At 25.6% G+C, this 23,848-nt stretch overlaps 2 protein-coding genes across 2 annotated transcripts in view; one reads left to right on the top strand and one right to left on the bottom strand.

The window, feature by feature from the left end:
• LOC132928675 (adenylate cyclase type 5) overlaps window positions 1-23,848 on the bottom strand; it is a 201,754-nt gene that overhangs the window by 173,102 nt on the left and 4,804 nt on the right. The gene's annotated exons all lie outside the window — the stretch shown is intronic.
• LOC132926610 (uncharacterized) lies at window positions 1,077-4,117 on the top strand. Its single transcript, XM_060990986.1, has 6 exons — window positions 1,077-1,277; window positions 1,600-1,699; window positions 1,984-2,069; window positions 2,135-2,159; window positions 2,280-3,755; window positions 4,035-4,117. The coding sequence occupies exons 1-6, from the start codon at window positions 1,077-1,079 to the stop codon at window positions 4,115-4,117; spliced, it is 1,971 nt and encodes a 656-aa protein (XP_060846969.1).

Genomic DNA, 23,848 nt, shown 5'->3' with positions numbered 1-23,848 from the left:
TTTCTAGGAAATTTTAGCAAAGCTTGGAATAAAAAAGTATATGAGTCAACTGACTGTGAAGATGAAACAGTTCAAACAAATAAAAAACGCTCACTATCTGTAACCAGTGACAGTGATGATGAAGGTAATTAATATTTTGAATATAAACTAATTTTAGTTCAAATGTATTAACTAGATACTATAGTATATATAATTATATTGTGTACACATTGGAATACATTTTATTATTAACCGTAACTTACTTTAAATGTATTTATTATTTGGTTTAATTTTTTAGATAATGATGGATTTATTATATCTGCAATAAATAAACAAAATGAACCATCTGCTGTTGAATCAGTCTTCACAAATTTAGAGCCTGTACCGATATCCACATATGATGGTGGCTATGGTGATTTAAGTAATTCGGATTCAACGCCCATTACAGTTTATGCTGCTTCAACTTCTAAATCTAACCTTGACATACAAGTAATTTACAAAAAAAGTGAAAACTATTACTATTACAAAATTGTTATGGTTTTTAAACTAACACATAATAATCAATTAGTTAATTAAAATCAAATTAAACTTTATGGATAGTAAATGTTAAATATTAATACATTTTATCCAAATTTTTTTTTTCAAGGAAATATGTTTATTATTATTATGTTTAGCAGGTACAAGATAGTTATGAAGAACTAAATTTTTCAAATTTAGCAAATTTTGTGCTAACTGAAAATCATTCGGCTGAACCGTTACCAAGTACATCTGATGGTAAGATAAATTAGTTTTTAATACATTAACTGAAGTACCACATAATATAATATCTATAATCTATATAAATATTACCAAATATATATTCATCACAATATTACTATATCTATATTTATTTATACATTTATAGAGAAAGTTTACCAAATTAATGTATAGGTAATAGGTATACAGTATACTTATGGTGATCATTTTGCAATCAACTTATTTTATTAGTATAAAACCATTTTATTATTTAAATTTATAATTAATATAGTTATTTTATATTAGAAGGAATTCAAACTATTTTATTAAAAATTCACTCTGAATTACTTGCCAATCGCATGATGAATGAACGATTGTGGAATCAAATGAATAGCTTAAAAAATGAATTTACCAATATTAAGCACCAGATGGTACCAGGCTTAAAATTTTCAAATAATTCCAATGACACAGAATTTTTAAACCAATTTCCTTTTCATACAGAAGAAAGTGTTTTAGCTTGTGAAAAATTATTACAAGCAGACAATAATATCAAAGAAAAATGTGTATGTTATTTGTACACTAAAACAATGAATTTTTATGTACAATTTTGAATTTATTAAAGACAATTTTTGTTTGATAGAAACATTTTCTTCACTCGGTTGGTGGTGTGGATGCCAAAAGCCATATTCGAAGAATTCTAAATAAACTATTTAGTAACAAATTTGCGATAAATTGTTCATGGACTGGTAGAGCATTTGAAAAAAATATGTCCAAATTTAAAATTCAAAATTTACAAATAATTGCAGTGATGAAATGTGTGTGATATATTTGATTTATATAAACTATATAATTTGGTTTTAAAATTAATAAATATGTTTGTATAAGGTGTTATTAAAAATGATCACCAGCAATATTCAGAATCTAACTTTGAAAATGATGTCCAATCATGGTTTAGAACTGCAAAAACAAGATTCGACAGAGAAAAGTAATCTTTTTTTGTGAGGGGATATAAATTATTAGTTTATTAATTTTTAAAATAGGTTTATATATATAATATTTTAACTGGGACTTTTATGTTTTGATAAAATGAATAATAAAGCATGTTTTGTGTTATGTATTAATAAGGAGATTAAATGACTCTTTGTTAAAAACTCTTAAGGGGATACTTAAGAATCATAGCTGAATATTTTATGTATTACTATTATTTTTTAATTTAGTATTTTTGTTTAATTAATTTTTGTACTATAGTTATTTTTTTCTTGTTATTAGAATCTCAAAAACAATGTAAGAGAATTAAAAATATTGGATATATCTCTAATCGTCAATTTAAGAGACGAATTAAAGCTCAAATAGAAGTAAGTAGCATTATATTCAATCTTGAGTCTTAATGTTTTGTTAACTAATAACAATTTGTTTGTAGGCCATATCCAATTTATCACAAAAATGTACAGTTATTAGTACAAATAGTACAATAACAATAACAAAAACGACCGCAACAACAACAACAACAACAACGACAACACCAGCCAACATTTTAGTAGTAAGTGATTCATCAATTGTTCAAGGTTCTTCAACATTATTAAACAATTCTCTTGTACATTCAATTGTTGAAGATCAAACTTCTGAATCTATTAATATTTCTGATAAACTAAGGTCTTGGGTCGTTCAATATAACGTTTCTCATAATTGTTGTAATTCTCTCCTTAAAATAATGAAAAGTGAAGGTTTAAAAGTTCCTAATGATATAAGAACTTTGATGAAAACCCCCAAAACCCATAATGTTATAAATATAACTAATGGTTCATACATTCATTTGGGAATAGAAAATATGGTATTACCTATTCTTAAAAAAAATAATGCTAATATTTATATACCATATCATGTTATAAAGATAGGCATTAATATCGATGGGCTACCTATTTCTAGAAGCTCTAAATCACAACTGTGGCCAATACTGATTTCTGTTTTAAATTTTAAAGAGCTCATCAATAATGTTGTAACTGTAGGAATATATCATGGAGATAAAAAGCCTAATTCTGTTGAAGAATTTATGAATCCATTTGTTCTAGACCTCTTAAATATTATAAATTCTGGTTTGAATGTTAATGGAACACTTATGAAACTAGAAATAAGTAACATTGTTTGTGATTCTCCAGCTAAAAGTTTCCTTTTGAATGTGAAGTCACACAATGCATATTTTGGGTGCACGTCATGTCTAGAAGAAGGTACATATGTAAGTCATAGAGTGGTATTTCCTGGAGTAGAGTCTACCTTAAGAACTGACTATTCTTTTCGAAATAGACTTAATGAAGATTACCACAAAGGACCTAGTCCATTAGAGTTATTACCAATCGATATAGTAGATACTGTGTGTCTTGATTATATGCACAATGTATGTTTGGGTGTAACAAAAAGATTAATTGAATTGTGGGTAAAAGGTAAAAAAGACATTAGAATGATTGATATTAATATTCAAGAAGTGAATAATTCAATATTAAAAATAAGAGAATATGTACCTTCTGAATTTTGTCGTCTACCCCGCCCACTTATTGATATTGAATTCTGGAAAGCTACAGAATTAAGATTTTTTTTATTATATTCTGGTCCTATTGTTTTGAAAGGCAAACTTAAAAAACCCCAATATTATCATTATTTATTACTAGTTTTTGCCATTAGGATTTTATTATGCACTGAAACTTGTTATACATTAAATGATAATGCAGAATTTCTATTAAAAAAATTTGTTAAGGAATATCCTATGTTGTATGGTGAACATTATATATCATATAATGTACACAGTTTAATCCATCTTCCTAAGTTTGTAAAAACTCATGGGCCGTTGGATAATTTTAGTTGTTTTCGGTATGAAAATTATTTGCAAAAAATAAAAAATAGTTTAAAATCAACTAAATATCCTCTTCAAGAAACTCACAACAGATTAATAGAAAAACAAAAGTTAGAGTTATCCCAGCAATATGAGACTCCTAAAATGTACACCACGTTCAATGAAACAGAGCATAATATAAATTCCCCATTTTATTGTATAAACGATAAACTCTTTGAAAAAATAATTTGTAATTATACCAGATTAACTATAGATATATCTAAAGAAAAAAATAAATATTTGTTATTAAAGGATAAATCTTTAGTTGTTGTTCATAAAATTATTGAAAAAAAATTAAATCAGAACATACATTTACTTGTAAGAAAGTTTTTAAATTTTAAAGAGTTTATTGCAAAACCATTTTCATCCATAGATGTAGGCATTTATATAATAAATATAAATGATCTATCTAATTATTACTTAATTAATATTTCAGATGTTAAATATAAAATGTTCTATGTCCAATTGTTTGGTAATTCATCAATTGGTGTTACATTGTGCCACAATGCACAATTTTAATAAATTACTTTATATTTAGGTATGTATATTTTTATGTTTTTTTTTAAATTTACTATCTACAATTTTTGTTATATTGTTCAAAATTAAATATATTATTAAAATGTATACTTGTTTATTATACAGTTAATTTTGGAATATTTATAATTTTATTTGTTTTTATGACTACATTTTATATATTAAATGCTACAGGGTATAATTTTTATACTATTTGATTCTTTATAACTATAATACCTACTTATGTATTATTTATTTTTATTGTTTTTTTTTTAAATTTACTACAGTTTTTTTTGTTATATTGTTCAAAATTAAATATATTATTAAAATGAATAATTGATTATTATTCAGTTTATTTTGGAATATTTTTAATTGTATTTGTTATTATGTCTACATTTTATGCTAAAATGTTTAATTGTTATACTATTTGAGTATTTATAACTCTAATACCTACTTATGTATTATTTTTTTGTATTATTTTATTAAATTGATTACAATAAACAAAGATTTTTCAATAAAAATTGCTTTATAAGTACTTACCTAATATATATTTAATATAAATATTAATTTTATAGTAAGTATGGGTGTCTTTGAGTGATGATTTATTCTGGAGCAGGTACTAAAAATATATTTACAAAAGTGCTTATAGATTAGGGGAATTAAGTATTTCCAATTATTGTAATAGACAATAGTATATATTCTTGCGTGAAATTATATTTATTTATGAATATATATTATAGGGTGGCTGGGGGAAGAGGGATCCTAACCGAATGTACAACTAAAGTTACGAGGAAACATAACGAGAACATATTATTTAAAACCATTATTTGACAATACCTAAAAACGTCCCAAGAATAGTTTTTAGAAAAACATTACTGTAATGTTTCTAAAACACTATTCACGTAATATATATCAGATAACAGTTACATAATGTTTTATTCAATGTTACAAGCAACACGGCATAAGGCATTTCTGTGATGTTTTTGGAACTTCTACGTAAGTTCCATAGGAACGTTTCAATGTTTTTTGGGAACGTATTTTTTATATTATTGGAACATTATTTTGCACAGTGGGTTGTTCAACGAGCTTGAAATCTTCAACAATAGTTGTTGAGGTCTCAAAGATTCGAGTGTGAATAAATAAATAATGCGCTATTTTGAAAATTGAGTGAGTGTTGATCTCGAATCATAGCTCTATAAATACCAGTCATTCAATACTCATGTCGATTCTAATTGGCTGTTGGTTTTTACGGACGATTATGAATTGTACATCTGTCGTATATTCTTCCATTCGTTTTGGTTGTTATTCATTTTCATACAAATAATCTTCGTTCATTGTCACCTCTTAGTCATGTTACAATAGTATTACAAGAAAAGGTCATAGCATAATTAAATTTGTAATCCATCTAATATAGCAGAAAATAACCTGCTGGATATATTATTATACATTATACAATATATACGCAAATCAAACATACTGTATGAATTTAAGCTATTGTATATTTTCGTATGTCAACAATCTCGAAAACTGTAAAACAAATGAATAGGTATACTCGTATCAAGGACAATATGCATTTAGCAAAATCAAAATAACATTGATTAAAATCGTAAGTATAAATATACAAATAAAACTTAAATAATACAACAAGATTACAAAAGTTTGATTGTTATTACGTTATTTGAATAAATCTTTTTTTACGCTATTTTATTTTTCAGCGACATAGTATACGAATAATTTAGATAAAATTAATATGATATGACACAAGGAAAATTATTAAGGAACAGCATTTCTGTTTATTTTTTATTTTTTTGATAACGAATATTTACACAATATTACATTATTTAACTATGCTTTAATGCATAAAATATTAAACGTATCCAGTATAATATAGAACCTCGTGTTTATATAGTTTGCATCATACTAAAATATGATAGTATAAAATTCAAAGACTTGTGTTTAAAATCTAGAAGTGTAAATGTGAGTATAGTAATATTATTTTTGTTATACATAACTATTGTCTATTACCTATTATTCAATACAATAACCAAAAGTAATTTTTCATTTTCGGTACTTATAACAATAACCAGCGATAGTTAAAAATGCAGATTGTATATAATAGGTATTTCCTTTATACAAGCTTTATCTTCATTATAAAATTAGAAAGTCCAATTAAAATATTTATTGGTTAATAAATTAAAATAATAAATAAATCGATTATTAACCATTTAATCCAGACCTTTTAGATGAAAAAAAATGTATATTTTGTAATAGTAACAGTATAACGTGATAAATCAGCAATAATAATTTTAAAATATGTAATACGTATTAAATTGATTAATATTTAATTGAAAATAGCATATTAATTCACGAGTTATAATTTATATATCAAACAATGTATTATATGTTTATAATATAATATATATAAATAATATTTATTGTAATAAAAAAATATTGTATTTTCTGATAGATTTACACTATAGATTATTATTGTTATTAAATTTTAACTAATATTTATCTAAGGATGTATTATGAATTTATACATGCCACATATTATCTTAAGTGCTTCCGATATAGTTTTATATTCATATGATTTAGTATTTATGATACAATATTTTAAATAACAATAATATTCTTAAAAATGATTTTTACATTTTAGAATAATTTAAAACCATTAAAAAAAATGTCAAAATGCAAACAAAAAGTAGGTACCCAATATATAACATTTTAAAGCTCCAACTTCAAGGACTACAAAAGTATTGATTCTTTCTTTGTTTTTAGCCCAATAAAGAGATAACAATAATATATTATGTCCCATGATATTAACTTTAGTAGAGTAATAAAATTTGGACTATAATAGTCCTTCGCTTTTATTACAATTAGATTTTTACGGTTAAGTACCTACTTAGTATATCAATAATAAATATAGCATAATTTGATACAGACAACTACAAAAATATTAGAATTTGTAGTGCTAAAATAACAGTATAATATTAAAGAGTTGTTATTTTCATTCGTTTATTTTTATTCGTGAAAATTATTTCACTATATTATAACTAAATGAAGTCATTGTAACTTTTGAGTTGAACATAATTTAGTAAATAAAAATAAAATAAATTCAAAAACTATATTAAATTATATTTTGTTAGTTTATATTTTAAATGAACACATCTTTTTCAAAAACGTCAAAATAAAGATTGAGAAATAAATTGAATTCTACTGTCATAAAATAATTTTGTATTCTAACTATTTATTTTTCCGGGAAAAATATTTAAGAGTATATCTACGCTTTATTTGTTCTCTCTCTCAAGCCCACGCTCAATATATAATAAACAAATTCACGTGAAATTGTTTTTTTTGTGATTTTTGACTTATCTTACAGTAATATCATATGTTATAAAAATTATAGAGAATTATAATTTTCAGGTCGTATTGGTTTTATATTTTATTATAATTTTACTTTATATTAAACTAAAAAAAAAAAAATTAAATTGTTTTCAGGCAATATTTAGACACATCAATAGGTCATACTTTCAGAAATTTTATTCTCTACAATTTTTATCGTAGCCATAATATTTAAAATATTATCATTTTTATTTATTTGTTTTTTATAGATAATTCTTTCTTGAATAGTTGAATAATCTACGGGAAACTAGACCGATAAAAATATTGGGTGTGCCTAGTGTTTTATTGAAATACAATTGTAATAAAAAAAAAAATTGATAAGAAACTTGACCTGAATGGCTGAATATTGATTGTCGTTGTTAGCAAGTTTACGTTTTCGCCAATTGACGTATATTATTTTATCGTCACAACTTTTTACAAAGTTATATGTATCTAAGTAACTAGTAAGAACTAACCTGCGTTTAACCATCGATGTGGTTTATCGTTTAAACAGCTGTTTCATAATATAAATTAGACATCCAACTTTTTCTCTCTTTAAGACGGTAAGATTAATTGCCAAAAAAAATTTGCCAAAGTACTAGAAAATCGTTAAGTACCAGATAAGAAAAAAAAATGTGTAACTTATACCTACCTCCTATTACAGGAATGAAATATTTTGAGTGGGTAATAAATCGGTATAATAATTTGAGTGAAATCAAATTTAACTTAATAATATTATCCTTGTCTAACAATAATAATATTTTTCCTTGTTAAATATAACCAAGTAAAACGGAATACATTTATAAAAGAATTCACCGAACTTAAATTTAGTAGTGAATGTAAACGATGGGTGACCACCTCACTTGGGCGAAGATTCAAAGTTAAAAAGATACTTAGATAAATTTATTATTGTGGTTTTTAAATAAAGATTTTTTAAGCCAAGTATATGTTTGATTAAAAAAATAAAATTATGATGGTAGTATAAGTATTCATTATTAAATATTAATGATAAATAAATACTAATAGATATAGGTAATGCTGTATTACTATAAATATGAATACTGATGAATTAAGCCTTGTGTGAAATTCTTATTTGGGAACTTAGTCCAGCCCCTCCCTCCAAAAATAATTTAGATTGAACATTTTTCTAACTCCCATAATTTGAAAAATTAATAAATGTATGAAAATATACCAATAGAAAAGTAAAATATTTAAATATAATGCTATGTAGTATATAATGTTTGTCAAAGAAATACTTTTAAATATTTTCAAGATATAAAGAGCTATTTACTGTTTAATGAATCACAAATGAGATTCAAATATTTATTAAATGCATTGCTCCGTTTAGAAGTTATCTTGATACGCGTATTTGTTTTGTTTAAAACTAATATTGAAATTAAAGATATTTCTTAATCCCAGTAGACTAAAATCGGAAATTATTTTTTAATGATTTCGTCCCATAAACAATTAGGTATTACATTTAAGGTCAATGTGCACATTTATAACACAAATAAATGTTTACAATTTTTGATTAGTGTACAAGAACTTGAGTAAGAATAGAACGAGTATATATTTCTAAAACGTTCTATGCACACCCCCTAAAAAAGTTTTAAAACTCCTGAAATAGAAAGAAACGTTTAAGTTTCTTAGAAAATAAATTACTAAAAGATGATATTAAATTTTAAAAACTTAAAAAGTGATAAGATTGTGTCATTTTTATCTACACCACTATCGATGATATGAAAAATCAACTTATATATTTAGGAACATATAATATTATATATTAATATATTATATTCTTAAATATTTATTAATTACATTGGAAAAATGAGACATATTTTTATTTATTACGTTAAAAACAAAATTCTTAATTTATAGATAGAATATTTAAAGATATTTTTTACTTTAAAACAAGTTTCTAAACAAAAATTAAATCAATATGGAAGAATTGAATGTTACTTACACGTAAATGAAAAATATTAATAGCAGTTATATAATATTACAAGCACTGCGATTATATTCTCATGTACGACGCGTTCAACATGAGTGATAAGTTCTTATAATAATATGCTTGATATGAATGATAAGCTGTCTTGTGTATAATTTTTATCAACTACTTTTTGGCTTATAAAAAGCGCACATGTTCTCATGACGTTGGTATGTACCAATTAAAGGACCTGCTTTGTGTACTAGCTTTCCTGTTGTATAAAACGTGTACATATAAACTGATAAGTTTAATTACAACTATTAGATAATCTTTATTCAACAGAAAATAAAAGTAATAAAAACGAAATTCTAAGAGGATTCGTTTAGTGTATATAAGTATACTTTATGTTGTTGGTACAATTCACACATTAGGATATTATTTTCCAGAATGAAAACTGCGAGAGAAGACGTATGACATTAAATGGCCCATAAAAAATTTTAACGACGCACTTTTATACGCTAGGTATATTATGTAACATGTCAGTAGAGTTTAGAGGAGCCATGGTAGTCGTTGAAATAATACATTTAAACAGTATTTTATTATTATTAATTCAGGTCTAACGCAAATTCTTACACCGGCAGTATAATATTCACTCACTAGTAACTATATAACATAATAATATAATATACAATACATTTTCACGTTTGAGTTTTTCAATGATTATCCGACACGTGGTCGTTGTTGGAAATGCATTGTATTACGTAATAAAATACCGCGCAGCAGTGTGGCAGGAAAATCATATTGGAGAAATTTTACACCAAAGATCTCAATTTTCGCAGGAAAATATTATTCTCGGCAATAAATTCTTAGGATATTGCTCATCACATAACCGTATACTGATGCACGGATAATAAGTGCAAATAACAAAAGGAAATAATTGTACACTGGTCAAAATATTCTTAAAATGCCAAATGGCACCTCCAGGTGGCAGGTGGATCCAGGTATCCTGGAGAAAGGTGTTAACGTTTTCTAGAATATATTTTAACGTATCCTTTTCCAACTCCTCAACGCTCATCCTTGCATTCGTTATATTGCGTATCGTTTACATAATATATATTTATATATATTCATAAGATAATTTAAATATAGTATTAGATATAAACATTTTTCGATATTTAAGACAATTTGATCTCCAGTGGTCATTAATATCCGTTGTATAATTTTCCTATAATAATGCAGCATAAAATGAGTGATTTATGTTAAAAATGCATTAATTTAATAATTTTCAACGAAAGGATAAACTTGGTGGGTAATTAAAACGTGAAACGTTAACAATGCTCGTATTTTTGGACATTAAAAATGTTTTAATACAACAATTTCAACCGTTATTAATTATATTTTGTAGACGCTTTTCAATATAACTGAATATCATATTTTTAGACAATGACATTAGCGCGGTTGACTTTACGATAATATAGACGAAAACAAAATTTGTACACTCCTCGTAATAAAATCTCAAATCAACTATCACCACCTACCGACCACGACGTCTTATTTCGATAGATTGGTTTTCGACTGTGTGGAAGTATAATATATATAACCGTAATAATCGGGGAAGAGACGAACACCAGAAACTTTTGAAATGTTTACACGGTAAGGGGTAAATAACTATAAGTTTCTCACTATTATTTCACGCAGAATTTGTGCAAACTGCGATAAAAGAAAGTTTTCATTTTATTATATGTGTTTGTGTTCATGGTATATCCACAACGTTACCATATCACATTATTCGGTCGGTGACGAGAAGATAACATTTTTCAAATTGATTTCCAATAATAATAATAATAATGATAGTGATAAATGTACAAAGTTCCCTCTCAATTATTGAAATCTATAAAATATATATGTATAGTAGTTATACTTATACCATATTTCCTTTATTGTTGTAATTTTGTGTTGGTTTAACATTGTTTTTCACTTTTCAGAAATATGCAGTAATTTAATATAAAAAAAAAAAATACCCATTAAAAAATTAAAGTGTTTAGTTTTGTATTTTCGTTTAATGTTTACTTTTATTTTTATTCGAAAGAAAAATAATTTCTAAAACCTCAATATTTATGCAATAACATATTATTAAAACTCCACAGTTAATAATCTAATAACTTTATGAAAAAGAATAATATATTTTGTTGTTTATCTATTGATAGTTGAATTTAATTCATTCAATTCGCAAATCTAATATAATTACGCGATTAAATTACTCATTTGCAGTGTGAATAATGAACATTATGTATAACGTATTAACAGCCTTCAACATATTTAGAAATAAGTTATTTTTAACATAATATTATTGCATTTTGAAAACTTCTAGCGTCCGTAAAATTCAAAATTCAGAAAACATCAAAGTTGGTCTATGTAGACATCTTTTAAATTAAGGATACTTTTTAATTTTTTTATTACACAAAACTAATACCATCACTTAACATAAAACATCTAATGTTAAATAAATTCAGTGCCCAACAACTAATCAGTATAATATCCACCATCTTCCTCAGCTTGGCAGCACATTAAGATAAGATCCATAAAATTCCATAACAATACCTCTCCATTTCTATTTGTTATTTGCATCGTCAAAAGTTAAATCTTTTTTTATATTTTCAATATCTTGAGCTATAACATTCACCCATCGGGTTCTTGGTCCTCCTAATGGACGATTCCTGTTTATTTTGTTAACTAAAACTTCTTTCATTACTTGTCCATCCGCTCTCCAGACATGTCCAAACCATTCCAGCCGATTTCTTTTTATGATATAATATTTAATCTGTTATACAGCTCCTGTAGTTTTTGATTTTTTTTTCTCTCGTGTATTTTCAACTGTATGTTATATCTTAAGCCATATATGTTTTTTAATACATTTCTTTTAAAGTTAATTATAATAACCAGCATAATTAAAAATTGTGAGTAAACACATAATATAATATAATAATTTATTTTTGTTTAACTTTAAAAAAAAAAGATTTAATAGTCAGCTTAATTGTAAAAATTATCTTTAAAATAAATATAAACAGAAACAGAGATTTTAAAACATTTTTTTAAGCAGCATGGTAATATTAAATACTTCATATTCTATTAAATTATTTCACTAAAAGCTATACAACTAAAAGCTATGGTGTTAACACGTCTGAAGAATGTAATGATAATCACAAACAAAATAAATATAATAATAAACCCACTCCTACAGGCTACAGCGTATAACCTCTCCCCCGACGGATAATGTTAATTTATTGATTAAGAAAGGACATCTGCAGGTAAAATAATTTTATGTAGGCTAACTGTGATACTTACTAGTTATTTGATATAACGAAAATAATAATGAATGTAATTAAAACATGAAATAGCTGGTTATAAATAACATAAAAACTCATAGTTTTTAATTCTTAATGAAATATCTGTGTCGAATTAAATTGCAAAAAATAGCTTAACATAAAATGGAGTATAAATATCATAAAAAATAATTTATATTATTAAAAATATTTAAAGAACATTCAGATAAGAAGGATTAAAAAGTGAAAAATTCGTGTGTATTCATAATTTGTAAAATAATGAGTTCATAATCAACCGGTACTAATTTTTTTTTTTTTTTTTAATCTGCTTTCAACTTTTTAGTCATTTGATAAAGTTTATTTTCATGATTATGTAAAGCAAAACATGTTGAGTAGCTCTAAAATAAAACAAATATGTCATATCAATTAATGAGTTCTTAATAATACGAACAACCACACGTCTAGTGAGTAAATTTTCGCTATAATACATCAATATTTACTATATAGGATTAATAATTGAAAACTTTTATTCAAGAATCCATTAATTAGATAGGATTTATCGGGATTATTTTATTATAGCTATCATACAAAACAACCACCTCAATCTTTTAAAACGATTTAATTAATTGAATTTTAATTACCTACCTATACTACGTATAATTATTATCTGTTTTATCGTTATAACTTATTAGTTTTTTACCTATAAACGTCGACACAGGGAAAAGAGGAAAAAGTATAATAATTAAAAGTAATTGCAGCGCTATCTAAGTATTAGGAGGCTTTAACTGAAATCATACAAATGGTAGAAAATATTCACGCAAACGCGTGTCAAAATAATAAAAAATAAATATTTTTTCCAAAGAATCGGCCTTTAATATTGCCCATAGAATTTAGATTAAAAATCGAATTAGTCGTTTCAGAAGTTGTGAAAATAAAAATACTCGAAAGATTGACTAGAAATCATTTGTTTTTATTAAAGGTTAGATATAATTTTTTTTCTTTTTAATTAAAGTCGTATGGCGTCCGACGGCTGGTCCATTAACTAGTTACTAGTTCATGGTCCACATTACACACATGTATATAATATATTTAGTTTACTTATATCCATCTACTACTTCCTCACTATACGATTATATTATATTCACAACATTTCTTATGCGATAACTGATTAAAAACAACAGCACGTCCTAGAAAATGAACCCAACGCATGTTTGGCTCAGCTTGGTTTGTCTTATCTGCGATAAAAAAAAGAATAATCCATCAACACAACAAAACATTATAATTAAACACAAACACACACAGTAATCGGTAACAAAGTTAACAACGCCAATATAATGATACTTAACGACGACATCAATGTTTATTTTTAATTATTTTTTGAGGACGAATTAATAAACAGATAATCTAAAAAAAATATGATGAAATACATTGTTTTATAGAAAAATAAAAATGTATACACATTTAAGTTTAATTTTTTTGACGTGAAAAAATGAAAAATGCATAAATGTGAGATAAACTGAAATTAAAACTTTAAATTTAATTTCAATATTGACAAATTTATTGTACATTATAATATACATGACAGTGAAATAGTAGTTAATACTTAACTATTTATAATTATGTTGTGCACTGTATGTTTACATATAATAGTATAACTATAATAATATGGTAATTAATTATTATCATAACTTACTATATTACAAATAATATAAAGTATATTATAAATTTTACGTTTGAAAATCTAATTTTAAATTGTATAAAATTCCTATTCAACAGCCACATACAAGTATACACAACAACAGGCATTAGAACTTCAAAATATTATTTAATTGATAAAACGTTTACTAATCATTATTAATTTTTAAAACTAACTTTTTCACTTACATAGAATGCAGATTATTTCCGCTTCTGCTTTTATTATTTATTTACATAAGTATTAAACGCCCACGCGGATGAATAATAATTTGTTTTACAATTAATGATTAAATAAATCTGGAAATTAAATATATACAGTACAAAATATAATCAAGTTATAAATTGGAATTGAGGTTTTTGAAAGGCATTACATAATATTAGATCAGTAGTATAAAATCAAAAAATATAAATACCATTTCTACGTTATATACAGTGGCAATTTAAAGCTACATACTTCGTTAAAAATGTTGTCTTAATGGACATTTAGAATTTAATAAGACTAAGTTTTTCATTTTTTTTTTTTTTTTAACTTTTTTGATATCAAAAAAAATACATACATTCGTTGTTTATAAAAATATCGAAAAAACAAAAATTCTATATAAAACATTCTCTTTTTTTTAAAACTGCATTGTGAATAAAGTGATGCTCTGACTATGACTGTAGCCAGATAATTTAATTCAAATGCCAGTTGTTTTTACGGTAAAAATTTGTACTTTGTTTTCAAAACACAAAGCCGTTTACTAATTTACGTTTTACTTTTGGTATAACTTCCTCTTAACACTTTTATATTTTTCAGATTTCAATTGAACGCGTGTGCTTTGATGTCCATAGAATAAGTAAAACAATTTATTACTTTAGTAGTGACCAAATATAGGTGTTTGGATGTACCATGCCTGCACGTGATCTACTGAAGGTTAAACTAAGACACAACACAAACTCTGAAGATGTATAAAACGATAGCATAGTTTATAGTCAGTATACGTAGGTTGAGTAAAGGTACAGCCCACGATAATTCGGGACACTGTATTGCCCGTAGTTCACAACTCAATGACTATCGCTGAAACAGGACAACAGCCTTATTATTATGGTACCGTAAAATGCAACATTGTTCGAATGCGTTTAGAGCTATAGCACATGACGACATTGCTTAATTTGTTTAACTACTAGCAATTCTAAAACTTAACTATTCACGTACCACATACCTACTGTGACTATACTATACGGATCAGTCGCATACCTCTAAATAATTAAACCAAAACTATTTGAAACGATAAATAAGTAAAATATTATTAAAACCGTTGTTAATAATGTACTCATCAGATTGATTCTGTCCGTTATTTATTTACTAAACAATTTATATTCGCACCTATTTTAGTCGTTTGGCGAAATAATCCTCATAAAAATAAATTTAATTTATTTTCTGTTATACCAACAGGTCGTATAGTCTTCTGCGTACCAGTGAACCACAGTTTGAGAACCTCTGTAAAATATTTATAATAATGTATAATACCAGCCTCGACTGGTTAATCCACGCCCTGTTTGGCGTGCCGTGGAAAATAAAAATATCCCTTTGGACTCGTTTTGGTCGACGTCTTATTCAACCCCGCTTACCATCACGCACGACCGAACCAAAAACGACGAATGAAATCGATTTAACGCGACAATAATATTATAAAGACGCGTTTGAAATTCAGTGTTTTTCGTGAGTACGTATATACGCGGGTCAGGTATTAACGCGCGTGTCGACCGCAAATCATTAACACGTAATCGAATACGAACGCGAACGCGTGGAGATAAATTCAAATGTGTTCGTAAAACTATTGCTAAATCGTGTGAACGCACATAGAGTCCCGGCCATTGTCTGCTAATTGCGACCGAATATATTTTATAAGCGCTTACGGATTGCGCGTCATACGAAATGTAATATGTATGCGAACTCGTTACACGGCCGTGCGTGCTGCGCTGAAACATTTCTCGAAAACCAATTATAAACCCTATTAAAAGCGGTGGATTACGGAGAGTCAATAATATATTGTTACGTTTACGTGTATAATATTATGATGGTTTCGGATCACTGGAAAACGCAAGATATCCGGAAGACTGCGAGAAACCCGACCTCAAAACGTTGAATGTTCGATACAACGCGGAATAACAATTTATAATGATAATAATAATTTGTTGGCGGCTGATAAGTCGGCCGTCCGCCAGAGAATATTGTCACATTATATTAGGCACATATTATGATAATACTATGCACATCACGCACTTTAGCGTGCGAGCAGCGTCATAATATTGCTATTATAATAAGAGCGAAAAAAATCGGATTTTAAAAAATGAGACACAGTTCAAATTTCTTGCCAACAACGAGTCACCAAAACGATAAAATTAACGCGCTTTTTTAATTTCCCGAATAAAGAGTACTTAGTCGTAACCTAACGTAACCGATAAAAAAACTATTACACGGAGTCGCTCAAACTCCATTATATATCATTTATATCACGTTAACCAAATTTTAAATTTAAAACGCCAATACATCGAATTCAGTACAGGGAGTTATTTTTTGCATATAAAATTTCAATATAACACAGAACCGTATTAAAAATGAGAGCTCATATTAAATTTCTTTGAACCATAAAAACTCCTAGTTATAAAAATGGAAAAATATGTAGTATTAAACACATTAACGTCCACGATAATTTGATACTGCATCGTCCTACCATCAAAAATAAACAATTATCATCTACTAAATTTTTCATCACCCTTACACAATAATCTGGAGTGAAAACTTATGCAATTAAAAATAGTTTCATCATCTCCGTGTTGAAAATTATTAAAAACAATTGAGTCAGTCAGAGTCTTTGTAGGCTAATAATCGATTTTTCAATCTTCAAACGGTTGATTTTTATTACATAAATAAATGGTTATCTATTTAATATATTATCGTCGTCTTGAGCATAACTTATTGTATGATAAGTATACTTCAACAAATGACACCATCACAAGTTGCACAAATATACAATTTAAAATTAATTGCCATCGGTATATTGTTGTACATATTTTAAATATAATATATGTCTGTAACAAAATTGTTCTAAGTAAAAAACCTTATTACTATTGAAAGCTCAATATTTTGTAACATTGAATTGAAATGAAAAAGTTTCAGTGTTATTTAAAATAACAAGACAATATAGTTCATATACAATGTACAATATACATATAGACCAGATATATTATAGTGCATATATACGGCAACCTAATCTCAAATATTTATATGTCATATGCTTTAGGCATGTACTTACTACTAATAACAACAATAGCTAAACATAATACAAGAACTTTCATGAGTACATTTTTGAAAAACGTTATTAAAATAATAACACTACCAAACCCGTCTCAATCTCACAAGATAAAGTTGTTTTTGCAATATTGGGTTATATTTATTAAAGATTCAAACTTAACAAAGTTATCATTTCAGCTGCCACTTGTCAAGTTAAGCATAAACTCATGTATATTTTTTTTTTACATCCATCTAAATAGTTTAAAAATTTGGATTATGGTTCATCTATCAATTCAACAAACATATGAATAATAGATGTCCTTGTTTGCAGACGTTATACGTCAGATAAATGGTGAATTTTATTTAAGATAAACATACGACTGAGATTCATATTACTTAAATCTACTCGAATTTATGGAATATTATGTATTATAATGTGCCCATAACAAATATTCTAATCTGTTAACTGAATAACTCAAAAATTGACTTATATAAACCAAATATAAAATATTATGTTTAATTTAAAATAATGTATTCAATATTTTTCAATATCACTCAAAATTGAATAATTGCCTGTCAACACTTGAAATTGAGTAAGAATTATAGGTATGATAATCTAATAGAAAAGAATAATTTTTTTATCAAAACTGTGTCTATATATTTGATAAAAGTCAACCCGTTAAAACAAACAATACACCTACTACCCTTTGTGAAACACGAAACGAGCACATAATATCATTTGTGAATATCGAATTTGAGCGACGTTTACAATACTGAAAAATAAATATAAATATATATATATATATTACGAGTACCCAGTATAAAAAATAGCCAAAACTTTGAGTGAATTTTTGTCGTATCATTTTATCAATTTTACAATTTATAGAAAGTTATTAAATTATTTTTAAATTTTTATTGACAATAAAATCTTTTACGATATCAGTCAATTTAAATGTTAGAGGTTTCGAACAATATTGAACATTTTTGAATATAACAAAAAGATATTCAATGAATTATATTTTAATTGTTTTTTAGCTAAAAGGCTCAACTTTGTAGGTAAAACGTAAAAGTGATTTACTTAATGAAAATTGTTTTATTATTTTTACACTGAATATTTAAAATCTCAATTTCTTTAATTTAATGCAACGAATTCCTAAAGAGATTTAGAAGTCAAAATATAATTGTTATAATGTTAATCATTTTTTAATAATTTATTTCATTATTTTTTATCAAACCCAAATAGATCATCTTTTTAACTAGTCACAAAAAAAATAATACCATAATCGTCTTGAAAAGCGGCGTACTGGTGGTAACAAAAGTAACAATAAAATAAAAACACTTATACAATATTTACCCTTGATACAGATTTGATTAGGTAATCAAATAAAATGAGTTGTAAAAAATGTTTTCCATGCACTACCCCCTCCTACAAGCACGACTGAATCAGCTCGACCAAACTATTGTCATTATAATAATATATTGGTTAAGTAAATTTTAAACCCGATTATTGCATTTAAAAGCTAGGAATAATACCAGAAATACAATAAGTTTGATTTTCGATTTTATTATTGTACTTAATAATATTTTTAAAAACTAAAATTGCTATTAATCTTCAAGTAGAAATGTTATATTAACAGTACTATTGTGAGAATATTAATTTGTGTAGCTTTTATTTTGATATAAAATAGTAAATACGTGTCCTTGAAGGAAAAACGCTCTCACTGTGGTGCATATTCGTATTATATGTAGAAGTTATAAAACCAATAATTGATGTCCAGTCTTAAAATATAAACAATAGCATATTGTATAAGTAATCACTAATGATATAGAACCACTATGGGCCCATTCAATTATAAATGTACGACTCGTACAGGTAAAAATGTAATGAGTTATAACTAATAAACGACAGATATCAGCCATAGCATATGCGGACAATGTTAGCATTTTATTTAGTTTTCTATCTTCACAGGATGTTACCAGAATAAATTAAAAATAATATTAATCACATATTATTTCCGTTAAAGTATTGAATTCTTATTCTACGATTTAACTCAATTATACAGTTATAGTATTTATAAAAAATATTTAATAAGAGTTATTAAAGTATTAATATTATATTGTTTCTTTTTTTTTTTATATATTAAAATATATATTTACAATCTGTATCATTTATACAATAAGCAAATGTGATAAGTAAATAAGGTACAAAAATCAATATTATTATTGTTTAATCTAAAACCTAATATTACTATAAAACATAATAAAATAATAACCAATACATTTTTTAACTTATTATACTATTATATAAGTATCTATACCAAATAAATAATAATATAATTTAAATATTAATTTAAGGGTTACTTATTATATAATTCTTTTTTTAAACGTAATTAAAAATACGAAATAACTAAAAAAAAGTTCAATACAATTCATAACAACTTAAATTAAATTTTTACAATTATAAATTATTACATTTTATATAACATTTTTATTGTTTTAAAAAAAGAGTATAGGTACTCTATGTATAAATTTATTTAAATAATTATAATTTATATATTTATATTAGTCAATTTGTTAGTGCGAAATTAATTCTGACACCCTTTGACCTTTACGACTTATAATAGGTACAACTTGTGATATAACATATGATAGGTATATATAAATATAAAAAAAGACAATAATACGGATAACTTGGATATTGGCACAATCTTATATCAAAAATGATGAAATTGTGTTTAAGAGTATTTGGGTAGGAAAGTCAATATACATCTTATCTTCGATATTCAATAATCGATGTAGGTATATACTTAATACTTATACACTAAGTAACGTAAAAACGGAAAGAAATATATTAAATAATTTAAATATCTAGTTAATTTGTATATTACGCATATTTTATCACTTTGATTTGGTTAGAGTATGAAGTAGGTACCTGAATTTCACGAAATAATAGCATTTATAAGCTAATATCGGTATAGATACATAAACAATTAATTATCGTCGCAAAAATAAATACAATCAAAAATAAAATAGTGTTTATATCCAACCACAAATAAATTATAAACGAAGTTTACGAAAGTTCAACGAAGAAAAACTAAATTCATTTTCGATTATAATTGTATTATTATTTTCCCAGTGACGGATATAACAATAATGGAGACTTGCGTTGAACAATAGGGGTCTGAGGGTTGTTCTCATTTATCTCTGGCATTGATTAAGCGTTTTGCTAAATAGAGGTGGGCACCTATAACATAATTATTTATGAAACTTTTTCAACATTCCAAACGGAGAAAAAGAGCTATTGGTCTAATATAACAGCATACAGTATGATAGTTGTCCGCAAATATTTTCTCCGAACCTTACCAGATTAGATTTGAGTGGGTAATTTAGAGTAAATAAATATAGGTATAGGTATGTTGTTTTAACAATTTTGTTTCGCGTAACAAAAATAGGACCTATGTTTTCTAAGGGAACGCAGTGAATCTCGTATTCCTCGCCATCGACCGACTGCTTTTCGATATTGTCCTATGACGATAGGCCAACTTGTAAAACAATAAACCACGTTTTCTCGCTGTCCCAAAAAAACCCGTCCCCTCGTAGTATTCTATCACAGATGTCATATCTGGATACAACAAATCAAAACGAAATTCGTTCAAAAAATGAGTCGATCCTGTAAAGGTAATCCCTATGTACACTATAAACGTGGGTCCAAAATAGGACCAAATAAGCACTAACTGCTGCTGTATGAGAATAACATCATCGAGAACGCGTTCGACAAAATTATCGCTACAGCCTCCGGAAACGTGCCGGTAGTCATGGTACGGACTTTTGTGGCGGGGTGCCGTTCTCTCTCGGCACTCATCGTTTCCTTTTCACTCTTACACCCCGAAGTTCATAAAATGCGCATTATGTCGTTGCTGAATACATTTACCACTGCACACTTTCCCAACTGTATGACGAACAGTGCTGTGGGACATGTTTTCAACGAATCAAGTAGTAGTTTAAAAAGTACTGTTTTTGAACAATAATTACGTTATTTGAACTGTACAGCATCTAATTTTAATGGATAAGTATAAAATATAACTGCGTTTAATTTTGATGTTTTCGATTTTCTAGAAGTAACTAAAATTTAAATTTAAAAATTAAATTTTACAAAATATTACTTTAGATAGAATATTGGAGCGCATGTAATGATAAAAATCTAGGTATCGCCGATGTTTTTTTTATTGAAAAAATAATTTACCTACATTATTTTAATGTTTACTTTAATAAGAAAACAGAATAATCGATAATATCTTAATATATATTTTTATAAATATCATGAATTATTAAAAAAATTTCCTTTTTAAAAATGTTATTAACCTTTTAATAATCTCATTTAATATTGATAATTTAATAACCAATAATATTCATATGATTTAAACTTAAAAGAATCTCTTAATGTACTAGGTATGTACAAATGTTTTATTCAATTTGATTAATTTTTTTATTGAATTTTAGAAAGCTTAACATAAAAATGTATTTTAATAAATACCACAAAGATAACTAAATTGAAATGGTAATATTACGATAAGTATATATTATATTAATCACACACTTGTCCTTTTTATCAATAGGTACTTATCTATAAGGGCGGTGACAATAGCATTGATATTTTAAATTACGTATAATATGTGATATAGGTACTTACACTTAATCATAATAATAAATAATAATTACGATTAACCAAAATTTACTGATAGAAAAGTTAAAAAAATATAAATTGATCTGTTATATACAACAGTTAAAACAATTAATTACATTAATTGTATTACGTATATCCATATGGATAAAAGCACTGACATATTGTTAAAATAATATATTGAGATATTCCATGGTATTTTTACCCGTGCAAATAAAATACAATTTAATTTAATAATTAACTAACACATATTATACTACAAAAGTAAAAGTGTGATGTTTGATGTAGTAAATATAAACAAATATATATCAATTGTGTAAAACCAGATCCTAATTACTATAATAAAATGTATCTACAAAATATGCGTTCCTACAGTAAAATGTACATGTTAAAATTATACAGTTCGTTACTTAACTTTATTTTGTTGTAGCCATCGTAGATATGCACATAGTATTAAGTTTGTAAAATATAATATGAAAACCATTTATAATAAGCTAGTTGCTTAATTAATTGAGGTTAGGATATTTATTTTTGTATTTAAAAACCATCATGGTCCAGCTGTCTCTATAATTAAGTCTGTTGCAATGTTTAATAAAAATATTTTTAAGTTGGCATCGACATTTAAAAAAATATTAATTAACAAAAATAATTACTTATTTATAAAATAGTTAAATAATTGTTGAAAATTAAAATAACTTTGATTTACACTCCTCGTATACATATATTAATTATTAATACATTTTTTCTCCATATATATTTTTAACACAATGAAGACAATCTTAAAATTAATTATACTCTGGTTAACTATTACGATACCCAATCGTTATATAATTAGTTGATTACCTAATTAAGTTTTTTTTTAATTATTTTGTAATTACAAAAGAACTTTCTTATAACGGAAGCGCTAAGGACCAACTGATTTTTCATTTATCTTTATAACGAGTTTTCGTTATAGTAATAAAATATACGGGGTATAGGTTATACTGAACTGTACTTATTTTCCTTTTTAAGATTTTCGTCTTAAAGGGTGTCTGTTATAAGGAAGTTTAACTGTGTATGTAATGTCTCTCAAGACTCAATATATGAACCATGATAGATAAGGAGACACACTACACAGTAAATAAAATGTAAAATGTGTTAAATAAATATATATATATATATATACATATATATGATTATAATATTTTTATAGTTTACTCCAAAGGTGTCAATAAAAATTGAATTTATTTTTTATTTATTTATTACAAACTAATAAGTAATAATACATATTTTTTCAGATCATGCAAACTTAAATACAACTAAGTCTAAACATTTCAAAATTTACAAATACTAATAATTCTAAAAAAATATTTTATACTCTAGACCAACCATGATATATAATATAATATTATCTATTATATTAAATAAAAAAAAAACTATTTTAAAAAATGACAGTTATGAGTACCATATTATA

This window comes from Rhopalosiphum padi, chromosome 1, assembly GCF_020882245.1.
Source record: "Rhopalosiphum padi isolate XX-2018 chromosome 1, ASM2088224v1, whole genome shotgun sequence".
Taxonomy (NCBI): Eukaryota; Metazoa; Arthropoda; class Insecta; order Hemiptera; family Aphididae; genus Rhopalosiphum; species Rhopalosiphum padi.
The sequence above is the reverse complement of the archived record's forward strand: the minus strand, read 5'-3'. Positions and strand labels throughout refer to the sequence as shown.

Bases quoted from the DNA above. Each gene is read 5' to 3' on its own strand.
- LOC132926610 (XM_060990986.1), top strand. From the start codon at position 1,077: ATGAATGAACGATTGTGGAATCAAATGAATAGCTTAAAAAATGAATTT. The intron at 1,278-1,599 runs GTATGTTATTTG...TGTTTGTATAAG, and splicing joins ATAATATCAAAGAAAAATGT to GTGTTATTAAAAATGATCAC. The intron at 1,700-1,983 runs GTAATCTTTTTT...TCTTGTTATTAG, and splicing joins ACAAGATTCGACAGAGAAAA to AATCTCAAAAACAATGTAAG.